At 36.8% G+C, this 23,732-nt stretch overlaps 1 protein-coding gene across 1 annotated transcript; it reads right to left on the bottom strand.

The window, feature by feature from the left end:
- Positions 1-392: 392 nt before the first annotated feature.
- ano2a (anoctamin 2a) lies at positions 393-22,417 on the bottom strand. Its single transcript, XM_087797078.1, has 27 exons — positions 22,395-22,417; positions 13,223-13,392; positions 12,844-13,149; positions 11,923-12,018; positions 10,801-10,973; positions 10,460-10,514; positions 10,338-10,389; positions 10,212-10,267; positions 10,102-10,149; positions 9,920-9,984; positions 9,694-9,828; positions 9,468-9,628; positions 8,129-8,211; positions 6,619-6,693; positions 6,411-6,467; positions 5,837-5,911; positions 5,408-5,609; positions 4,766-4,877; positions 4,629-4,686; positions 4,452-4,552; positions 4,218-4,381; positions 3,777-3,929; positions 3,555-3,607; positions 3,215-3,393; positions 2,589-2,694; positions 1,392-1,902; positions 393-1,331 (listed from the first exon to the last, which is right to left on the bottom strand). Exons 2-27 carry the CDS (start codon positions 13,367-13,369, stop codon positions 712-714), a joined length of 3,843 nt encoding a protein of 1,280 aa, XP_087653204.1. The 5' UTR covers positions 13,370-13,392; positions 22,395-22,417; the 3' UTR covers positions 393-711.
- Between the last annotated feature and the right edge of the window lie 1,315 nt (positions 22,418-23,732).

Genomic DNA, 23,732 nt, shown 5'->3' with positions numbered 1-23,732 from the left:
TTGTGTTGTCTTCGATCTGCAAAATGTTTAGATGAGATCCCACATGGTGGCACTGGATCTGGCTCTTCTCAGGTAAATAAACAGCTGCTAAAATACATATTCACTTTATGTGACAAGACCGAAGAAATACATTCTAATCTTGGACTTGTTACTGACCTTTTTGTCCCAGTTCATCCTTCAGAAAGTCACATGAGCAGGTGTCTCTAAAAGTGTTTCTCTCCATCCGTGCTTCAGAAAAACACAAGTTAAGTGGATTTCACACAAAAACATTATTTCGGGACGAGCAAAAGAAAGAATACAAGCATCAGTAAGAGTCAACAATTCCACTTTTATTGTTACTTTATATTGTTTGTATATATATATATAAAAGGTCTACAAGCGTACTGTATTGCTGCTAACAATGGCTTTAATAGACTATGTTCCTCTGGTCTGACAACAGAGGAGCTGTGGCAGTGGGTGGACACAACAAAAAAAACAAAAAAAACACCAGTTATGGAGCGACAAAGAGTTTCAGAATATTTTCCAGTAGTGTCCTTGTTCAGGTCAGTCTTGACTGACAAGCCACCTCTGCAAAATAAGAGGATGGAAAGAAGGTTCACATAATCTGTATGGTCCTCCTTCAGACCACTGGAGGACTGGGTCATGCGTCCAGGCACAGACAGGAGAGTTACATACGTAGTCCTGGTCTTCCCGGGATCACTGTTCCACTCTTCACACTGGGGTGTTTTTCTTCAGCTGACTCGGTGACGGAGGGATGCAGTCTGACAACTTGGTGAAGCTGGTGGACTGGCTTGGCTTGGAAAGGGTTTCCTCTGGACCGTGCACCCTTTGTCGTGAAGGTAGAGTAGAGCACTTGGATTTGCCCCTGGACCGAGGCTGCTGGGTTGGAGGGCCTTTAAGGGCAAATGGTTCATCACTTGTGGCTTTGGACTGGAGACAAAATGAGGTGTCTGAGGGGGACTGCGTGGTGTGTGGAGAAGGACGAGGGTTCGACGACCAGGAGCCAATTGTGACCAAGGGCGTTAGTTCTGTGGACTGCTGGATTCTAGTAAGGCTGGTGGAGTGACTCGGTCGTGGCAGGCTGTAACAAGCTTCAGTCCCCTTGTGGCGTGAAGGCAGGGTGGAGCAGCGGGACTTGACCCTCAGGCTTGTCTCCTTAGAAGGTGGAGCTATTAGTCCACACAGCTTTGAGTCTTTATCTGATGACATCAGGTTTGTTTTGGAACCCGTTAGACAAGGAGACGAGAGCCTCTTAGAAGGTGGTCCTGGACGGGATGAGTCTTCTGAGCAAGGCGGCTCTGTGTCTTCCGGCGAACTTGAAGCACCGTCGTCTACAGTCAGAAAGAAACATCAGCAAATACTGGACAATAGAAAAATGTGTCACATCTCACCTAACAGGCCCAGTTCTGCCATGAAGGCGTCCAGGTCCACCACCTTTTCATCAGTTCTCACTTCAGAGAAAGTTTCTTCCTCCATTTCTGGAGTTTCTGCTCTTTGATCTTCCCGATTACAGCCTAAATCACACTCTGTGTCTTCCTCATCCATCGCTTCTCTCACCTCTTCATCCTCTTTGTCACTCTCACCATCTTTAGCTTCTTCAAGTGGCCCTCCTAAATCTGGGTCACTATCACTCATCCTACACGTCTCAACTCTCTCTTCAGCTTCTTCCTCCTGACACAGATCCATCTCCAGCTCCTCCTCAGGTGACTCGACCATGATCTCAATGCTGGGTGGAAAGCATGGATTGGTCCGTTTGGAGTGAGATTTCACTTGAGCTTCCTGGTCTTGATTCAGCAGGAACTCCATCAGCATCATGTTCTCTTTCTTCAGCTGTTCCCTCAGTGAGCGGGGAACATCGGGAATCAACCAGGCCACCAACATGCTGAGGAACATGGCAAAGTTCTGAAAGAAAGCACCGATAATTATGTCCTTCCTCATAATGTCACACAGTTTACAAAACTCAAAATGTGATATTATACTCTATACTGTGTATATTGCGTACTTCAACCTGTCAAAAACCTTCTAATCAACTACGCTAATCAAGCACTGAGACAGCTGGCTTAAAGTCCAAACCTCCTCATTGGTTTAGTTTTTGTTTATCTTAGTATTAAAACCTTGTGACTATAAGAAAACAGGCTGCATTTAAATTGCAGGGTATTACACTAATAAAGAAAAATGTCATTTGTCTTTGTCTTTTACCTTTTTAACATTCTTTTTTCACACGTAATAATAAATAACAAATAATATATACTTAGTTCATTTCCCCCCCAATTTTAACTGACCACCTTAAATGCATTTTAATTGGTTCTGTTTTTCTGTTGCTTATTTTTGTGTGTTATCTTATTCAATTATTGTATTCTGTACGGACACAACAAAAAAATCCTACTGTGTTGGCAATAAAAGATTCTGATTGTTAATAAGACTTATTAAAGATAACTATCTATCCTTAATCTGTATCTAAAGATTCCCTCAATGATTCCCCTCTTAAGATATTTACTAAAATGATCTAATTGACACTAGAATTGTCATGAAGAGTCAGATAAGGGAAACATTTTTTTAAACAAAAGATAAAAAGGTTAATTTCTTACTTGGAAAAATATAACGAAAGCCAGTTTGGCTGCCAGCATGGACCAGTATTGTTTAGAGAAGGAGTAAGCATCCGGCCCCCACGGTGGATCCCTGTAGTCCTTATACCTGGACACAAAGATCAGAAGGCAAAGCTAAAACAACAACGTGCTTAAGGTAAGGTAAGGTAAGGTAAGGTAAAACTTTATTGATCCCTCAGGAGGTCTCGTTCGGGAAATTGTTTTTTCCAATAGCCAGCAATTTTTCATAAACAATAAAAAAATAATACATAAAAAATAAAATAATAAGAAGAACATAAGAGAAAGAACAAGATGACACAATCTAAGTCTAAAGATAAAGACAAAGAACATAGGTCAAAGAAAAACAACAAAGACAAAGGATACAAAGACTAACATAGAACAGAACATCAAGATACTTTCACTCCACTCCTGCCCCCGAACCCAGAATTGTACAATTTAATAGCCCGAGGAATGAATGAGTCCCTGAGTCTATTTGTTTTGCACCTGGGTAGGAGCTTAACAGGTGAAGTAAAAAATCTTGTTATTATACGCGGTGAAAGTGTTAATCTGGTGGGCGTAAACATTTAGAGGGGATTTGATGAGGTCAAGGAGGGGTGAGTCACACTGACCTGCACATGCTGACTCCGGCAAAGAGGGTGCTCGTGGGAGCGCTGCCTGGTTTGAAGCTAGTGACGTTGAAGTACGCCAGTGAATGTTCTGTGAAGCCGTTCATGGTGCCGCTTTCACTGTACATGTACTGGTAGACCATCCGTGGAACAAACTCCGACGTGAACGAGATGACGAATGCCTGACGCAGAATCATGGGAAGAATTAGCTTAATAATAACCAACATCGTTGTGGTTTTATTTTGGCAGGAAAATGTACCAGCGAGTTAGCAAGTTATGCCATCATTTTTGTTATAATCCACTGTCAGAAACATCTACTTGAGACTCGCACAAACACACTTACATTGGTAATGACAGAGAACTTGCTAATTCCACAGAGAATGTTGTACCAAATCCCTGAAGAGAGCATGTGCAAGAAAAGAGAGAAAAAGACCAAAAAGATGACTTAATTAGTCATTTTCAAGATTGTTAACAAGAAAAGGAAAAGAAAGGTTGTGATTAAAGATAAGGAGGCATGCTTTTAAAACAGTCAATCTTGCTTATTGATTTGTGGATCGATGCGTACCTATGTCTTTACACCTCACTGCATCCGGTCGTCGGATCTCGGTCACAAACTTAGCAGCATCGAGGCGGATCTCGATGACATTGTTGAGAAGAGCGAACGCGGGAGCCAGAGGGAAGGAGGCCACAAACAGAGAAACAAAGCCGTACTGGATGACTGGAAGAAACCATCATGTATTATTAAAGAGAATATTCACTGAGTGGAACAGACTTGGGCACTGGGGCCACGTGCATGAGTTATTACTATTATTCACAACTAGTTTAATTCAAATATAACTTGTAAAATATTTTCATTTTCGAGATTTTTATCCTTTAAAGACCACATTTAAAATGTCGTTTTTAAAATTAAATATTTTTTACCCTGCTACTGTTTTTCTTTTACGGTTTTCCTATCATGCTCTTGTCGGAGTTTTTCTCTTTGCTTGACAAGCCCACAGCTACTTACTCATTTCCATGTACTCCGGTGTGACTCCTTCATACGGCTCCAAAGTAAAGTCTTTGTCAAACTGCTGTTTCGTTTTCTTCTCTTCACCTTCATTCTCATCGTTACAGTCAGTATTCTTCTTCAATTTTTCTTCCTGTATCGTCCTGTACATCTTCTTTAACTTACTGAAATCACAAGACAATCTCACTCAGACTGTGGATGTTGGACGATTGTGAAGAAAGGCGGGAGACATACGGGATGAGAACCTCAAACACATTGTTTTGAATGAGCTGTTTTCCGAGCATGATCATGCTGAGCTGGATGCACAGCTCGATGAGACAGCCTGGCGGGGCACACTGTGGAAGACAAACTCATATTGACACGTATGTACAAACACAGATGATAAACAAATGGTGTGTATCTGAGTTTAACCTCCTCCATGCGGTAGTCTCCAAACACGTAAACATAATCGCCAGGTCGCCCAGAAAACCTGTTCGGGGCATGAAAAGTTACTCAAAAATGGGAAACAAACAGGTTAATGTAGAATGTTTAAAACAACTGACACACACCTGCCCTTGAAGAAGGCCACATAGAAAATAGGTGCAAAGGCGTTCATGGATTTTAGGAAGAAAGACTTGAAGATCAAACGTTCCTCAAACTCTTCTTTTGTCTTGGGAAGCTCTGTAAACACAGAAGGATGTATGATTGAAAAGCTGCAAAATAAATTTAAAAAACACATCAAGGGTCCAGGACCTGCAGGGCAGAAGACCATCCAGGAAAATGGTCAATAAATGTAAATTAAAGCACTAAAATGTTTAAGTATGTGAGCAGCAGCAGTAGGAGGATGTAGTGTTAACATAATTGAGCAGGTGTTGCTGAGTTAACAATCTTCTAGCACAGCCAAAAAAAATCCTTGAAACAGTTGAGGGTTAGATAAAACAAAAATAACGCAGTTGTTTTATTTTCTTGATTTCAACTTTATTTTTATCTTGTTAAAATATTTTAATAGCATTTTCAGATAAGACTAGGAAACACTTGCAAAAACACATTTGAAAGTGAAAATGGTGGATTTATCAATGAGTATATATAGTTATGGATTAATGAAACTTCACGAAACAGCTGATGAGGTATCATGATACAGTGACAGTGCCTTTCAGAATGAAGACACTGTATCATGATACCTCATCAACCCATTACTAGGGTTAACTCACCCAGCTCAGTTAGCCAGACAGCAATGGCTCCATAAACCTCCTCCAGCACCAGAACCACCAGCATATTGAGGACGATGCCGGTGGTGGTGACCGTCATCCGTACGCTGGCCTGAGCCTCAGGGTCAGGGTTCATGGACCACACACTCAACATGCAGATGCGATAAACCACCACGCCCAACACGGCCGAGATGGTTACGAAGATCTGAATGAGGAGAAAACCAACGATCGATTCATATTTTTTAAATAGTACTCCTGATCCAAGTGTTTCATACAAAGTATTAGTATGTAGTATAAGTTTTATATATTCATCTGTGTATTACTATGCATGTATGAAATACATTGTAAATAAATATGAGAATAGAAATAATTTATAACTTTGTATTAATTCATATTTATTAATTAATAATAATTTCAAAATGAGGACAGTACCAGCAAGAGAAGTGTGGACATATTGATGAGGTATCCGGACAGGTGATCCTCTATATCCAGGGATTCTGGCTCAGTCTGTGAGGGAAAACCAGATTAGTGGATTTAATTTCACGATTACACACATATATATGCTTCTGTTTACAACAAACACACAAAGCTATGACTGTAAAACATGCTGTGTTTTGCTTATGTCTATATGAAGGGAACAACAATTCCCTCTCCACCTTCACCCTTCTTTCCGGCCTTCTCCCTCTTTCTGTAATCTGGGCTAATCTCAGCCAGGTAAGCAGCTTTGGGCGCAACCACGGACAGAAGGTGAAGGGGTTTTCCGCCTTCCACAGACATATAAAGACGCACTCGCAGATTTGGATTTAACACGGTAAATGTAAATAAAAGTTAAAGGCTGGAGGTTTGTTTTCACGTCGACTGGATTAATACACCTCTGAGGGCTTCAAGGTAGACTTCATTTACACCAAACTGGCAGATTTAATCCACTTTACTGTGACAAGCCTGCCCTCTATCCCAGCAAGCATGTTCCGCTAAAGCCCTCCTGCTGTGTGTCGATCAGTGATACCTGAGAGGCCAGCATCTGGTCCGTCTCTCCGTCCACCCCACTGCCCTTTGGAGCCATCTGAATTAAAGTAAACAGTAAACATGATTAACAGGCAACAAGGGCCAAGGTTCTTTTACATGTCAAGTCAACACTTTTTGAAATGCAACAAAAATGTAAATTGAAGGTCACACACATGCAAAAACAAACACATGCAAAAACAAATACACACCTTCTGTTGTGACTTTGCTTTAATCTTATCTTTCTTTTCCTGCAAAGCTTCTTCATATTCTGGTCTGAGGGCCTCCTGCAACACACACACACACTTTTATTACATACATATTAAAAAAACTGAAACTATCAAAATTAGATTTAGTTGATATTTCTAGAACCATAAGGTACAGTAGGTCTCCCTGTTTCATCTCAACAAAACCCCCATCGCTTAAAAAACTGAAGTCCCCCTCAATTAGCCATTTTTTCAATTTGATGGATCTCCTTCACTTTGTTAAGAGGACATCAGGCCACCTTTGATAAAACGTATGTGATCATCACAAACTTATGATCCCTCCCTCTCACCGAGATTCAGTAAGAAATATGTTTTGGTCTTTTCAAAAGCAGTCATCGATGTTCAACAAACACTTCTAACCTCGTCACGACTCAAAACAAAGTCTTTACAGTTTTATAAGAAAAGAGACAGATTTAAATTGTTTAAGTAATAAGTCATTAATATTTACAACAATACTTTGGATTAAAAGGTCCAACCCACTTTCATCAGACTTGCTCCAATGCCATGGCTAACAGCTGATTGCAAAGAGACTGAGAGAGCTCAGGGGTTGTGACTGTCGTATAGGTCGGTCAAAATGAATTTAAATAACACATTATAGTAATAAATGGCTGGAGTTGTGAAGGAAATTTTAATTTTGATTTACCCACTCCAGAGGGATGAATAAAGTCAATCTATCTCTTCGAGATTCTCCGAAAAACATCTACTTTCCCTGCTTTTGAGCTGAGTGTTTATATAGCTTTCTCTGATTTACTGTGGGATGAACAGTTTATTAGGGTAGGAATCTAATTCTAATCACAATGAAATTCAAAAATAAGCCTTGTAGTTATGATGAAGGGTTTAAAGATATTACGTAATACAAACAGATCAGAAAACTAATTCCACTTGAGAACACACGCACAAAAAACATGAGTAAGTAAGGCTAGTGATGCACAAAAGCAGAAGATAAGTGCAAAACAAATGAACAGTGTATAATTCCATTAATTGTTGCCAGGTATAACAAAATGAAATTATCATTTGGTTGGTGGTTGATGAAACAAATCAGCTCACCTGCACTCGCTCCTTCAAGAAGAAGCACGGGAGAGAAAGAAGAACGAGATATATTAAGGTGTTTATATCACATTCGGTGCAACTCAACCCCACTCCAATCCCATTACAGTTGTGTTAATCATGTGTTGGCCCTCTGTCTGTCTGTGTGTCTGTGGGAGGTAGGGGGAGGGACCTGCTCCTGAAACAAATGATAATCTGTCAGGCAAACCACAAATGAACTCTGGCATCATGGCTGACCCTGGAAGCTGACATTCCAACCCTGGCCTGATTGAAACGGATGTGACTCGCAAACCCTAGTGAAATTAAACGGCTCAATCGGAACAAATATCAGTTTATTACTCAAGCTATATAGGCTTTATCTGATAATCTTCTTCTAAATTTGACAAAAGTAATGCTGCTTTCTGCGTACCTCTTCGTCCTCCAGGCTGGTTAGGTCCCACGAATGTTTCAAACACATTTGCCTTCGCTTCCAGTGCTCCAGGAAACAGGCAGCTGAAATATAAACATATTGTCCACAGTTGACAACCATATTTCCAGAAGAATTTAAATATTTACCAAATTAAATAAAGCTCATCATCAGGCATATTTCATGATAAAACTTAAACTGTCGGTGAAGTTTTTATTTTTTTTTTACCTACTTTTTGGATGATTAACTGATGATCCCTGAACCAAACATGTCCGAAATACATCAGCAAAACCAGTCATAAATGTATTATTATGGAATAATAAGCAAAAAAGTTTAGTGTTGTGTTTGCTCCGACCCTCATTTTTTACACTACTATATTATTTATATGTACAGGACTATTATATAAATAATATGTCTAATAACAGGTATTCTGAGTGAAAAAATATTATTCAATTTAAAGAGAAGCGGAGCTCTGAAGCCTCCCTTAAATAATATGTTGTGTTTTACACACTCAACAAACTAAATATGACAAATGAAGACACAATAAAATATGATATTAAATTAAATTAAATAACTCGGTCATTATCAAGTTAAGACTATAACAGCAAATAATAATCTCCTCCAGTAAAATAACAAACAATTATTCGTAGGTATGAATAAAAGCATAAATAAAACTCTTTATGGTGAACAGAAAAGTTGTCACTGAGCTTTGGTGTGATATCAAAGGTGAGTGACAGTGTCACCTGCACCTGTTAATGTGAACAACAACATGTAACAGCTGATGAAATATAAAGCATATGAAATAACAATTTATAATAATTATATGATAATTAATTAATTAAAATTTAAGGAGTTAGTCATCAACTGACTTCAGATCTAAAATCAGAGACGGATACTCACATCTCTAATGTGTCATAAGTCTCATTAAAGTATCGTCCATTGTTCATGTCCTCAATATATCCAATGAAGGAATAAACTATGAGCTCCTCTGTTCCTGACTGACATTTACAAGTTTACTGTATGTTCCATAGAGAGCTCCTACTGCTGCTTCCTTTGAGGGTATTGATGTTCTTTATTTAAAAAACACATCCTTTTTTTAAGTACTTTTCAAGAATTTTATTTTAAAGAGAATGTTCCATAATGAACACATTAACATACATGTGTCCTGCTGACGTTCTTGTAGATTATTGCAATTAAAGCATATACAACACGAGATTTTGTTTCCAAGTCATAATTCCCACTTCACCTGCACTTTAAATGTCTTCACTACTCAGACTTGTATTGGAAATAAAGTATATAATAAGCATAATGTATATATAAGTAAAAGAAAATGCATATTTACCCCACAGAGACATGAAGATTGCGAAGAAGACGGTTGCCCCGTTGTCAAACAGGTACGAAGCTCTGGCTAGTGAACACACAGTACTGAGCTGCCAGTAGTCGCACACTCCATCACACAGTGGACACATGGTGACGTTCTTCTTGTCGTCACACGTCTCCTGACTGAAGTACACACAAGCGGGGTGACACGTTTGTAAACATTGCTCACAGACCTGTCACCTGCTTACCTTGGCACGTTTGCATCCACAGTGAGAACGCCGTAGATGAAGACGACGATGCCCAGCAAGGACGGAGGGATGAGGAGCTCAGTGTAAACACCCAGCCAAGCAAAATACAAGCCGATCTGTTCCCCAAAGTACTTCCTATTGAGATATTGAAATAAATACAATCGTGAAAAAACAACACATTATTAACATATTATTTGTTGTAAAATACATTAAAAGGTTTACGAACCTGATCAAGTCAACAGGCTGATACTTGTGCATGACACCATAGTTGGCCCACTCTTCATGAAGGATCTAAAAGAAACACAATTAATTAATATGTTTTATTTCTTCTGATAGTTTTTTCTGAGGCTTACAGAAGCAGTGGAATACATGTTACACAGAAGCGTCTTTTTACAGCAACTAGATTACCTGTCTGTCGTTTCGCTGATCTTTACGTCCTCTTCTTGTAAAAGAGCCCTAAAATCAATGTTGTCAGAATTAAATAGCTGAGCAGATTCCTCTTCAAATGATTTACTCACGTCATGCAGAGGAAAGGCTGAGATGTAAACACCCTTGGCCAGCAATGACATAATACCTTCACAGCGAAAAAAGAAAAAAAGATTAATATTGAATCATCTGAATAGATTTTTTTTTAAACTCCTCACCTGTTGTCTGACAAGTATGTTGGCATGTGATACGAGAGATAATCTCAGCTACCTTAAAAGAAAAAAAATGCATGACTTTTAACTTTCAAGGAGTCAAGAGACCTCGTGTAATTAAGACGTACTATTCTGCTGCGTGTTGCATTATCGAAGACGGTTTCCGTTGACTTGATGTCATACCTGAAAAAACAAAAAAAGCATTATTGGCCATAATGTCAGTTTACCCCCAATGGCCCATCAATCTTTATTTACACAGTACAATTCTTATATTTAAGGATTAAACCCAAAGAGCTTTACGATGGACAAACAAAAGTATTTTACGTCTATGAAATTAAAACAATGCAGTCTGGACACATGCACCTGAAATGACTCTTAATCAGTGGTAACTAAAGTTAGGTTTAGGTCACCGATGAGGGAACAGTCTGCAGTGGACTGCATCTAAGTGTTAGTGACAGTAAGTACTCACAGGTGGAGCTTGTCTCTAATAAAAGGATGTTTGAGGGTTTTAAAATGGGAACGAGTCTGTGAGTCTCTGTGGATTTCCAAGGCTGGGACGTCTGGCTGAAAAGGAGTGTTGACTTTGGCGACCAATGAATCCCATATTCCAGCGATGCCCGATCTTTTACGAAGTTCGCATTTCTGGGCAGAAGACAACAGGGAAACAGATGAAATACTATTAGAGCTGTGAGCTAATATCATTCTTTAACATATTTTGATGCTTGATTGATATTTTGACTGATGGGGGAGAAGACTGGACCGATAACAGACCAGGGAAAGAGGCTGTACGTTGACCTCAGTCTGACCAAATAATGAAATTATCATCACAATCAGTGCATTTAACTAGGGCTACTAGCCGACCACATGGTTCATACTTCATTAAACTGCCTAAAGCTGTGATTCCCAACCTGTGGGAAGGTATTGCAAGTGGGCCGCAAAATCGTTTCCTAAATGGTATCATTTTTTTTGGGAGGGTGGATGTAATTATATAAAAATAAAAACACACGTAATAATGTTTTAAATGTTAAAAAGGTAAAAGTTTAAAAGGATGTTAAAATTTTTCAAATATTCTTTTCATTATATTGTTTTTCCTTTGAGTATTATACATGTGACAAGGAAATGAGAACGCATTATAATGCCTTCGTATTTATGGGGTCAGAGGTGGGCCGCAAAGGTTTAAAGGTGGGCCCTGAGTTGGAAAAGTTTGGGGACCACTGGTCTAAAGTAACTAATGAGAAGCAAAGTAAAGTTGCAGCGATCATCGCAAGCCAGACAGTCTTAAAAGACATAGAAATAGAAATAGAAAAAGCAAACAATGTTAAAGGGAAATATCAATATATATATTTTTTGTATTATTTATCATTTAATGTATCATTTAGCACTTTTGCAGCTTTACATATTTTCTGTTGTAATGCATAACAATAGTGTTTTCCAAGAGATAATGTCTAATCATGATTAATAATCACAATTGAAATATCATAAGTTGTGTCTATTATTATACCAAAGACTTATTGTATAAATGAACACACACGCATGACTCAGAAGTCACTCTTAAACACTCAATTAGGTTTCAACAGAAGATCATTCTGACCTTCTTCACAGGAACTTTAATCTTCTGGAGCTCTGCCTCTCGACTGAGTATTGGCCATGGGACATGCAGGCGGATGAAACAAATGCCACTTGGCTTCTGCGGGCAGATGAAATAGAAGACAGTATAGTATATTAATAGTATGTTCATGGCTCTGATATACAAATATATTCTTAATCTCCTCTTAATGAAGTTTCAATTAACGGTAATTCAAACGGATCATTTTATTTTCTGCACTCTGTTAGGGAGCAGCTGAACGATCACTTGTCCTTCAGACAAGCAGATTCAGAATCAGTTGTCTTGTGATGACATCACTTTCTTGCTCATGTCATTTCCCTGAAAATTAAACGTAATCACCATCAATGGTACTTAACTGGTGCATTAGTATCCCAAAAGGCTTTGCAATCATTCTGCCATGATGTGAATGGGGACTATTATTGCACCAGTGAATTACAAGCTGCTTCTTCTGAGCCACCAGCTGTTTTCTATCTCATAAAAACTATATTTCTTGAAAGATCAACATCATTTAAAGAAGTTCAACTTTGCAATAGAATGCACAATACAGCAGCATCTGCGGCTGAACTTGTAATGCTGATTTAATTGTTCAAAATGCAGTCTGCCAAAATTAATTTCCACAAAGAGCAATATCATACGGGTTTGAGAGAGACACACTGGTGAATCACTCTGTATCTAATAAGGGCCTATAATCTGGCCTTTGGCTTCTCTCTTATGGTCAGCTGTCGTAATCCTCAACCAAAACAGCAGCTGATTTAACACGCAAGAGTCTTTCGACCGGATGCATGCGGTCACAAAACCCACTCAGAGCCAGAGACCGAAAACACATATTCCAAGAGATAAATGTAACAGACACAGTAATCTGCTCTGACCCACAATCATACAAAAGGAAGTGTCCCGACAACGTACCTCTTTATCCCGTTCTATTTGTACTCCGGCATCCAGAAGTCCACTTTCAAATTCCTCCCTCATTAAAGCCTTTTCCTGCTCAGAAAGCTTAGACTCCTCCGTGTCGATTGTGGGGGGATTATTGTCTCCAGAATCTGGGTCTGATTCCCACAGGCCTGGCATGGGCATCTGAATGCTGCCATTGGATGCAATGGAAGCGCGTGCTTTGGATGGTCGACTTTTTTTCAATTTGTAGCAGAGAACATAGTCTACTTTCCTCTTGCCGTCAGAGAAATACAGTCCAGGACCAAGATCTATGCCGGACTCCTGTAGACAGAGGCGATGCTGGTGACGTAGCACAAACAACACGCTTGAATAAAAGATCAGTTTAGTATTTTACTGGTAGAGGTAGATCATCAGCTTCTGGCGAGTTGATGGGACATCCATTGGCGGCGTCAAGCCCAAGCCCAGAAATGGTTCGTGCCAATGAAATGAGCGTTGAAGAGTGAATAGACGAAGACTCACTCATTGCTGTGGTGAAGGACATATATTCTTTTGCGTTTCATGCCTCTGAAAGGAAGAAATGGAATCACCACGTTAACTTTCCTGTATTCTATACATTTCGCTTAAGAGGTTCGTTCATTGGTTCTTAGCGTGCGCATGTTTTAGTTTGGAAAAACGTTCAAATATCTTCAACCAGCCACCTGTATTGTGGGACACATTGTTGTGTGTACAGTTTCTCTTCACTTCTGTCAACCTTAACTTGTTCCCTAGAAAATATTTTTCTCTCACACATTTACACCCATCATACAACATATTCAATGACCTTCATAACCTTTAAATGACCTCCCCTACGTCATACTTTCATTTGTTTCCATTTGGAAACATCGTACAAAAAGTAAAAGAAAAAACCTGCTCTTCAATCACACTTCATTTTCACATCTCCAGTGTGAGGAAATCAGACTGTAATCGTTGCTCGAAAGTGACAGAAAAGGATCTAAGCCAAAGTTAAGCTGTGGCGTCTCTTTTTCACCCAATTGAAGCTTTCTACTCAGATTAAGCTCAGGCTGAAATCCATGCGGCGGCACAGTTTACAATCTGTTGAGGTAATTTAGTGCCTTGACACATTCTAGGGAACAGTTCGACCACCTGAAAACTGTCTATAAAATCCCAATTTGTCAAGTTTTGTCGCGGCCAGATTTTTTACATCAGTAACAATTGACAGGTTGCACAACCTATTCCAATTTTATCGTAAATTAAAAAACAATTACATTACCTTCTTTTTTTAAAAGAGGTAAAGATCACTTTTACGTCACATTTAACTTTATGCATAACATTCTAATGTTTATTTTATTTTATTTTGATCACTGTGTCACTTATTTAAATAATTTATAATCTGAGTAAAGTAGTTTTTATTTTATACATATTTTAGTTTGTTTTTCTTTTTTTTCTATTAAAACTAAAATATAGAATAACATAGCACAATAACATTTGTGTAAATACATGTAAGTAAGTAAGTAAGTAAATTATGTTTGTAGTCCCTGTGCAGTTATATACTTTTCTGACTGCCAATACAAAATATATTTAAAAACATTTGCATCCTTGAATAATGACCTTTTTTCCTGTTTTTAAACACTCAAAAGTAATATTTTATGTCAGTTTTTTTTAAATCCGTTTTAATAAACTGTATTATAGGACAGTGTTAGTTATAAAGAGTATTAGATTCCTGGAAAATAATCTATTTAATATCTATAACAAGGGGGGTGACTATAACCATCATTTTGGAGTGATCATGATTTATAACTTTAAATGGAGCTAGTTGCTTGGTTTTCTTCCAGCTTCCATCCCAATCTCTAACCAAGGTCACTGTTCTTCTGTGTAGGTTAGCGCTCATCAAACCTCTTCCTCTGGCGTTCCTCCCAGCATGCCACTCAACCTATTACAGATTATCCTGGGGTGTGCCAGGAACTTTTAACAGGTCAAACGGATGTCACTAAACACAGTTAAGGCATTATAAGTTTCACAACGTAAAGAGATATGTTTGTGCTAACAGATCAAAGATCGCAGGCTAAAGCTGTCTGCTCGCGGTCTGTGTATAGTTTGTATGTTCTCCCTGGGAACTCCGGTTTCCTCCCACAGTCTTAAACCCTCAGAGGTTGATTGTAGGCCGTATAACAGGCTGGCATCTGCAAGGGTCAGTTTAAGGTCCGATTTTATTTTTATTATAAGCTTCCTCTTGGTCAGATTTAATGCAGACGACACTGATATAGACTTCCATTGAAAGACTCTCGAGGCCCAGGTGCTGTTTTTAGCTTGTCTTTGACCAATGGAATGGCTCAGAATTTTCTTCAACTCAACACATTTATATCCAAATTCATTGTCTTTCATGCTCCAAATACTGCCCCTCAGATCCTAACCACCTTCAGAAAATATGAAACCAGACATATAAAGCCAGACAATTTGGGGGCCCTGTTGGACTCAGAAACATTATTTGTATGGTGGCCAAATAATAGTGATAACAACTCTAGAAAATGATTCCTGGCATCTACATTTCGGACATGGTTACCAGCTATGAGCTCACAGGAGGTCCTGTTATCTGTTCAGAATAGTTTTATGTTTGATATACATGTATAAATATAATTATTATTATAACTTTGTAGGCTCAACAGACCAACAAACCTCCCAAATTGTATAGATTATACGTCTCCTGTATTTTCTCTGGTCAATTTCTGTTTGCATCTTATATTAAAGGTGTTTCTTAAGAGAAGATGTAATCCTTTTTTCCCTTTTTTGAGTACTGAAACATTATTATATTTAAATTTATATGAAGAAAGCATTTTTTGGTGACCATCACTGACACAAGGTCAGCACAACAATAGACTTTTCTGGGATAAGAAATGGTCTCTATCTTGTCTGAAACCAAAAAAGACAAAGTTATATCGTTTTAAAAAGGATTTATGTAATCGACTATTCCAGCAGTGGAAAAGGAGGATGATATCGACCCAGCAGATGCCTTCTGTAAACCCCTTTTTTAATAAATTGGTTTTTATTTTATGTGTCATGTTTTTATGGTCCTTTTTATCTGCCTTTTTATTGCCAGTCTGTTTCTAGACTGCTTTATGTAATTGTGTGTGAACTGTTGAACTGTGCTGTGTTTTATTGTCCTGTGTCATGCTTTTGTTATATTTCCAATTTTTACTGATTTTAGGTTTTATATGAATGCAGATTATTGCTGTATCATTACCACTGTATTTCAGCCTCTGACAATTAAACTAATCCTCCCTTATGAGACAGATATTCTTGTGTAATTCTTATGAATTCATTTATTGCATCTATGAAGGTGTCTGTTGTTTTTTGTCTTCTCCTTTTCCCTGGCTTCAACACCAACTTCTTAACCTTGTGTTATCTTTCGGTCATGGGACAACACAAGGGATACATCGAACACATGGTTAAAGAATTTCTGTTTTCGCATATTTCAATATAATCTGTAATATCTGCACCAATTTCTTTTTTTTTTAAGATTATAGATTATTTGTAGATATTGAAGATCAAGTCTCCTCGAAAATATCCTCAGAAAACGGGAAACCATGGACACTTGAATAAGGCATAAGATAATAACATGTATTAATGGTAAGTTTAATGCATGAATATGACTATTTTCTTTATATATTCGTCATAAATCTATTGTGGGCTACATAATATCATTTCTAACTGCTTGTCTTACATTTCAAGTAAAAACAAGTTATTAAAGAAAATAAATAAATAAAAGTTTATTGAAGCAAAAAGATATAAGAATTTATTGATTTGGTCCTCAATGTGTAAAACTGAAAAAAATGGAAAGAGTACTCTTATTACAGCTCTAAACTTTAGTCCGATACCTGTAGGTTTAGGATCAATGAAGATATTATTCACAATTTGAAAGGTCATCATGTATTAAATCTAGTCTAAGTAAAAATAGAATCAAAGAATAACTGAATATTTTCTATGCTGAAAGACTACAAGCACCAAAGCAAGTTTTAAATCTGATCACATGCGTCACTTTTTCATATACCCATCAGGTAAATTAACACATTACATTTCAATCAACCATGACTTTAAATGAAAGTAAGTAAGTAATTAATTTATATTTGTAGAGTGCTGTTCCAGACCAGGGTCTCGATGGTGCAGGCTGATGTTGGTAAACAGATAACATGCAGCAGGACATATCCACTCAAACACGTGTGCAACGCAAACACGATCAAGCTACTTAAACGTATGCAGACACAGACACGTTAATCTGAGTTACCTCAGTGTTGGTAAACAAACAGCTGCGTTGGAAATAGAGAAAATGACTTGAGGAGTATTTATAACTTCTGTAATCTGTTTGCAACAAAGTTTCATTTTTTACTTCTAGTGCACATAAATGGTTTGGATTAAATACGGAATATTGTAATGGTAGACATGTTGGGCAATATGTTTCTAAAGTAAGGGGAAAATAGACCATTTAAAACCAACTATTTACTTTACACATCATTAGGGCTTATAGATATCATGACAATTTTAATCTGTTACGAGTGGGTGGGTCAGTGACCTCCTATAACCTTATCTCTGGGTTTTGAAAATCCTCTCTGAAATATCCAGGATCTCTTGAACCACCACGATCATTCACAAGGAGGCACTGCTTATTAAAGTGTAATTACATTTTGTATGTTTGTTTAACGGCCTTTTAAGAAGGCCCCCTAGTGGCTGAATCTATAGTGAGGGGTTGGAGACGGCAGCGAAAAGAAATGACTTAATGTGAATAGACAACAAAATCTTTCATGGGTAATAAAAACACTGAACTTATTTGACAAGACTGTTCTGGTAGGCTTGGTATTTTTTATACAGCCGTGTTACTGCCGTTTTACTGCTGTGTTACGGGAATATCTCTGTTTATGGTAATGATTTTTGTTAGAAACAAATATTTAATGATATATAAGGAAAAAACCCAATTAATGATGTTTTATCTACTCATTATGTATGGAAGATTGCGGGGTTGATCCCAATAGATCCCAGTAAAGCCAAACTCAAACACTAGAAGAACATTTACGTTTGATCTTTGTCAGCTGTGATTGTGCTGAAAGTCTTCTAATAGAATTATTCTCTATGGTCAACACACTGCAAATACTTGTAAATCTTCTATAATTGGCTGACATACGGTGTCATGCCTATTTATACTTTGAAATGTTCCGCAGTGTGCAACATTAGGATTAAAGAGAGGGTGACAGTTTGTCCACAGAATTGGAGGGAGGTCTGATGTCTTCTATTAACCACGATGCATTATCTTATTATCTTTTTTCAGGCTATGTAATGTGATTTGAAAAAATATTTTCCCGGTTAGAGATGACAGTGTCTTTTTCAACAGTGAGGCGAACAATGAGACCTCAGACTCTGTGGTGTTCTTGATGATGAAAGAGCTGAGTTCGGGCTCACAAGATATATAAGAACGGAAATAAAAAATGAGATCACAGATTCAAGCCAACAATTTATCAAGACTGTCCCTCAGAAATGGGCTGACGGACAATTTGGCTTAAAGCAGAACCATGGCTCATTAAACTAAATATATCCTTTATATTTATGTTTATATTTATTTATATGAATGGAAAAATACATATGGGCTTTGTTGTTTTTACATGAGATTTTTCTATATTGTTATAGTGACTTCTAACTCAGGACTGAGGAACACTGATAGATGGAATAAGTTATTACAAAAGGTTGGGCCATAAATATAACACCCGGTTCTGATATTTATTATTTATTTAAATTAGGCATACTGTATATCAGAAAATATCAGGTAAGACTTTGAAAGGTAAGATTGTTTAAATCGTTATTGGATTATTATCCGGATCAATGCTTTTTTAAATTAGCGTAATAGCTGGTTACTTCACTACAGTACATATAAAAACTATTAATAAAAACAAAAACTATTTTTGTATAATTTGAAGTTGAGGGTTGCAATGTTTTACAGGTTCCAATAAAACACCTCCTTTTCCTATAACAGCAAAGCCAGTAGTTTTCAGACAATAAGGCATACTTAGAATAATGATGTTTTCTAAAATATCAAACACAGTTATAATGCTTATGTATTAATTCTTGTTTTACTAACTGACCTCAGCACTTAATATTGGTAAACAACAATGCCACACCGCAAGTCATTGTAGTATCACTCTGTGAGTCACCATAGTATTACTCGTCAAGTCATGATATTATTACTCCGTGAGTCACTATAGTATTACTCCTTGGGTCATGATATTATTACTCCTTGAGTCACCATAGTATTACTCCTTGATTCATGACATTATCACTCCATGAGTCACCATAGTATTACTCCTTGAGTCAGGATATTATTACTCCGTGAGTCACCATAGTATTACTCCTTAAGTCATGATATTATTACTCCATTAGTCACTCTAGTAGTACTCCTTGGGTCATGATATTATCACTACGTGAGTCACCATAGTATTACTCCTTGAGTCATGATATTATTACGCCGTGAGTCACCATAGTATTACTCCTTGAGTCATGATATTATCACTCAGTGAGTCACCATAGTATTACTCCTTGAGTCATGACATTATCACTCTATGAGTCACCATAGTATTACTCCTTGAGTCATGATATTATTACTCCATTAGTCACTGTAGTATTACTCCTTGAGTCACGATATTATCACTCAGTGAGTCACCATAGTATTACTCCTTGAGTCATGACATTATCACTCTATGAGTCACCATAGTATTACTCCTTGAGTCATGACATTATTACTCCATGGGTCACCATAGTATTACTCCTTGAGTCATGATATTATTACTCCGTGAGTCACCATAGTATTACTCCTTGAGTCATGACATTATTACTCCGTGAGTCACCATAGTATTACTCCTTGAGTCATGATATTATTACTCCGTGAGTCACCATAGTATTACTCCTTGAGTCATGATATTAGTACTCCATTAGTCACTCTAGTAGTACTCCTTGGGTCATGATATTATCACTCAGTGAGTCACCATAGTATTACTCTATAAATAAATATTACTTACTTATTTACTTACTTACTCCGTGAGTCACCATAGTATTACTCCATGAGTCATGATATTATCACTCCAAGAGTCACCATAGTATTACTCCATGAGTCATGATATTATTACTCCTTGAGTCACCATAGTATTACTCTTAGTCACAGTACTATAACCCAATTATTAAATTGTGGGTAAATTTTAAATTCTATACGTACATTTTATCTTAATTATTTGGGTCAATGAACATTAGAGTACCAACAAACAGACGCTTGCATTTAGATTCTTAGAAATATCCTGCATGCATTTTTTACGACATGCCGTCATCACGTCAAAGCCCATATCTCAGCGACAAGCTTAAAGGTTTGTAAGCTCTCTGACAGCTCGACTTGGTCACCTGCACCTTCATGTAAACAGAGCAGAGGGCGCAGGTTGGGTGTTTATAATTGTTTTAGCAGATTACACGCCGCTGATTTTAAAATACTAATACTTCTTCATGGTGTCATAGTCGGAGACAAATTCTTGTTTTCCTGTGACCTTAAGAGGAATCCAGACGACGCATTTATCATAATGTTAATATACAAGTTTATATAAAGGAAAGACTTTTTATGATGATGGAAAAAAAATAAAAATAATAATAATTAGCACATTTTCTCTGTTTTTATATTTGGTCATAATACGATATAGTTGATTCGCAGCAACACAACATTTAAACATGGGAGTTTATGAGCCATTAAAACGGGATTATAGCATTAAAGTATTGGTTTTAAAAGTGCATGGGATTAAAATCAGAAAAGTCAACCCAGCCTTGCTACAAGTTTTTCTTTTCACTACAGCAGCATGAAAACAGGATTTGAGATAAATAACGTGTCTTTTAGGTTAAAAAGTTGTTTTTCTGCGTAACTGTGTAAAGCTTCAATAGTGTATAACGTAAAAGGTAAAACTTATATTGATTTGTGATGGTAAACATGGAAACAGTCATTTATTAATTCAATACTAGTCATACTTTTCAATAAAGAATTGTTTTATTAATTTTTTGTCATATTTTTTTCTCTTGCTCTATGATGTGTTTTCTAGAACATCTTTTATCTGTGGTTTTTAAAAGTCTGAAACATGCTCTTTAGTTGCAGTAGTCTGTGTACTAATTTGAAAAGTATGTTGTTTCAAAAGAAATTAATGTGCAGAAACAACACAAAAACAAAATACTTGCTTGTAAACATTTTGAAGACTTTTACTATTTGATTGTAGTATTTATTTTACTCTTTGACTGAATTTCTACTGAAGAATAACATTTGTTACATGTGATACATTTATTTAAAAACCAATAACAAACTTGTAAGTTTCAAAGAGCCATTGTTTTCAACCAAAGTAGTCGTCTTGTAAAAAATGTAATATTTCAACACAATCAAACATACAATCAAATATAAAATGTAAAAGAATAAGTTTATATTACAAATTAACAATAAATATTATAGAGGCTACCAGAAGAAGAATATTCTATGAGCTGATATAACTGCAGATAAGAAAAATAATATCAATATCAAAGGCTAGAGTTCCATTGTAAGTGTTGAAATAAGACAATTAAGTCAAGGAATTTTCTTTCAATCAAGCTATAATTAGATACATTTTAATAACAAGGTTGTAATTGGATTTTGGGGATTCTTAAAGTATACAGCAGCTGTTGGTGGATTCAGTTACTCAGCGAGATATGAGTTTGGGGCGCACAACAACAAACGTTGCAGAGTAAACAACTATTCATTAAAATAGACTTTTTAACCTTGACGTGGTAAATAAACTGTCTTTGACTCGACAAAAACTGGGTAACACGTATCTAACCACTGACAGTATAACTTAGTATTTATTTGATAACATTATACACAACAATCGACCAACCATTTTTGTTACAACCTTCTCATCTCTGAAAGTCAAAGTGTATTTAAATGAATAAAAAAACAACTTTTAAAAGAATAAACACTAATCATAACAACAAATAAAGAAAGACAATATTTCGTGTTTTTCTTTCCCGTGTATATTGGAGTTTAACAATTGCAGAATTATATCTGGATGGGGAATCCCTACTATTTTCTATACGCTTACTTTAAGCCTGTCCCAGCTACACGGGGTGAGAAGCAGGGAACACCCTTGATAATTGTGGGAGGAAACCCGAGTTCTTAAAGTTAGTCCACGAACGTATTCAAGTAAACTTTCTATGACCTTAAGTCACATGTACGCATTTATATTGTGCAGAAATTATGTTTTTTATTAATGGCGTATTTATTAAAAACTTGTATTGCAATAAAAAAAAGTTTAATATTATATAATTATTGATGAATTATTCAAAACAAATCCACCTGTTTCGAGCTCACAAACACAGACTTGCTAACGCCAGCATTTTTAATCGTAGCAGCTCAATGTGGCGCCAAAGTCAATTAGACCGAAGTTCTGACGTCACACCCACCGTGAAAAAAAAAAGTCGCTGGTTCGAGTTTTTCTGCGAGCGACGGAACCCACGAGCAAGTGAGGAACAAGTGGACTCACCGGAGCTGAGGTGGTTCTCTTTCGTTGGAGATGGAGAGACACCGCGTCGAACCGTCGAGGGACTGAGATGGTGGACAATCTGTGCGCGCTCCCGCCGCCCCGAGCTTAGTAGGCGTGTGCGTGTGCGTGAGCGCGAGCGCGCAGCTGCTAATTCTCTGACCCGACCACACAGAAGGTGTGTCTGTCTCAGTCCAGGCTGGACCCGCTCCAGACTCTCCCGCACAATTGAAAGGTGTGGAGAAAATAACCAAATATCAGCAGTTTGTGACATAATTAAATATATTTATATTGATTTAAAATATATGTTTTTTAATACATTTATTAAAAGCTATTATACAAAAAATATAAAACTGAATCGCAGCTTCTACATTACCAGGATAGACTTTTAAAAATATATGTCATCACTTTATACTATTCTTTGTACAAAATAAGTGTATTTTGTGTCGTCTGCCGGTTTTTCTGTTGATTACTTTTTGCTATAGTTTATTCTGGTGTTTCATTCTGTAATGCCAACACAAAAAACACCTATGATGCGTTTACAGTGTATTATTTGAAGAATATCCCAATATATATATATATATATATATATACTGTATATAATATTAGATTTACTTTGAATTTTTGCTTCTTTTTTTTTTACCATATTCTGAAAGTCTTACATAGAATAAACATCCATCATATTGTTTTAACAGTTTTCTGTGACATAAATGTCACATAAATGTTCTGACTTCTATACAGATGGTTTCTTGCAGGAGCCAAGGTCTCAAGCAACCTCCTACATGATTCAACAATATTTTTGTTGTTCTTATTTTTCACATTTAAGCTTTACCCTAAGACACTGTAAAAACTCAAAAGATTAGGCAACTGTTGAAAAACATGTTTTATTATTTACTATAATAAAGGGAAGGACATTTAAATATAAACAACATTTTAATTAATTATTAATCAATTCACACATTTATATTATGAAATTAAAGTCTATTTTATGACAGGAAAACATTACTTTCGAAATAAATGTATACAATATGTGATTAACTATTCAAGAAACACCTCAAGACATTCTTATTTGTTCAGGCTTTTCCTTGATTTTCTTAAACTCCTATGTTGTTCTCAGTATATTCTTGAACTTTTAAGTATATATTTTATTGAGTATTGTTTTGATTGTTTAAGTGCTTTGTGGCCCTGGTCTGGAAAAGCGCTATATAAATACAAATTACTCACTTGTTAATGAGAAGGATATTTTTAACTGAATGGTATACTCACTAGTTTAAGCTGTCTATATTGGTGCAGCTAGTTAAATGCTGTCATTCTGAGATAAAGTAGCAAAATCGATAATAA

Source organism: Callionymus lyra, chromosome 8 (assembly GCF_982586985.1).
Source record: "Callionymus lyra chromosome 8, fCalLyr1.hap1.1, whole genome shotgun sequence".
In the NCBI taxonomy this organism is placed as follows: Eukaryota; Metazoa; Chordata; class Actinopteri; order Syngnathiformes; family Callionymidae; genus Callionymus; species Callionymus lyra.
Note: the sequence above shows the minus strand (reverse complement) of the source record. Positions and strands in the feature narration are given on the sequence as shown.

Excerpts from the sequence above, each read along its gene's own strand:
- ano2a (XM_087797078.1), bottom strand. The coding sequence starts at position 13,369 with ATGTCCTTCACCACAGCAATGAGTGAGTCTTCGTCTATTCACTCTTCA. Across the intron at positions 6,694-8,128 it reads CCAGCCTGGAGGACGAAGAG|GAGGCCCTCAGACCAGAATA; the intron begins GTACGCAGAAAG and ends TGTGTGTTGCAG. Across the intron at positions 4,553-4,628 it reads GAGACTACCGCATGGAGGAG|TGTGCCCCGCCAGGCTGTCT; the intron begins GTTAAACTCAGA and ends TGTCTTCCACAG.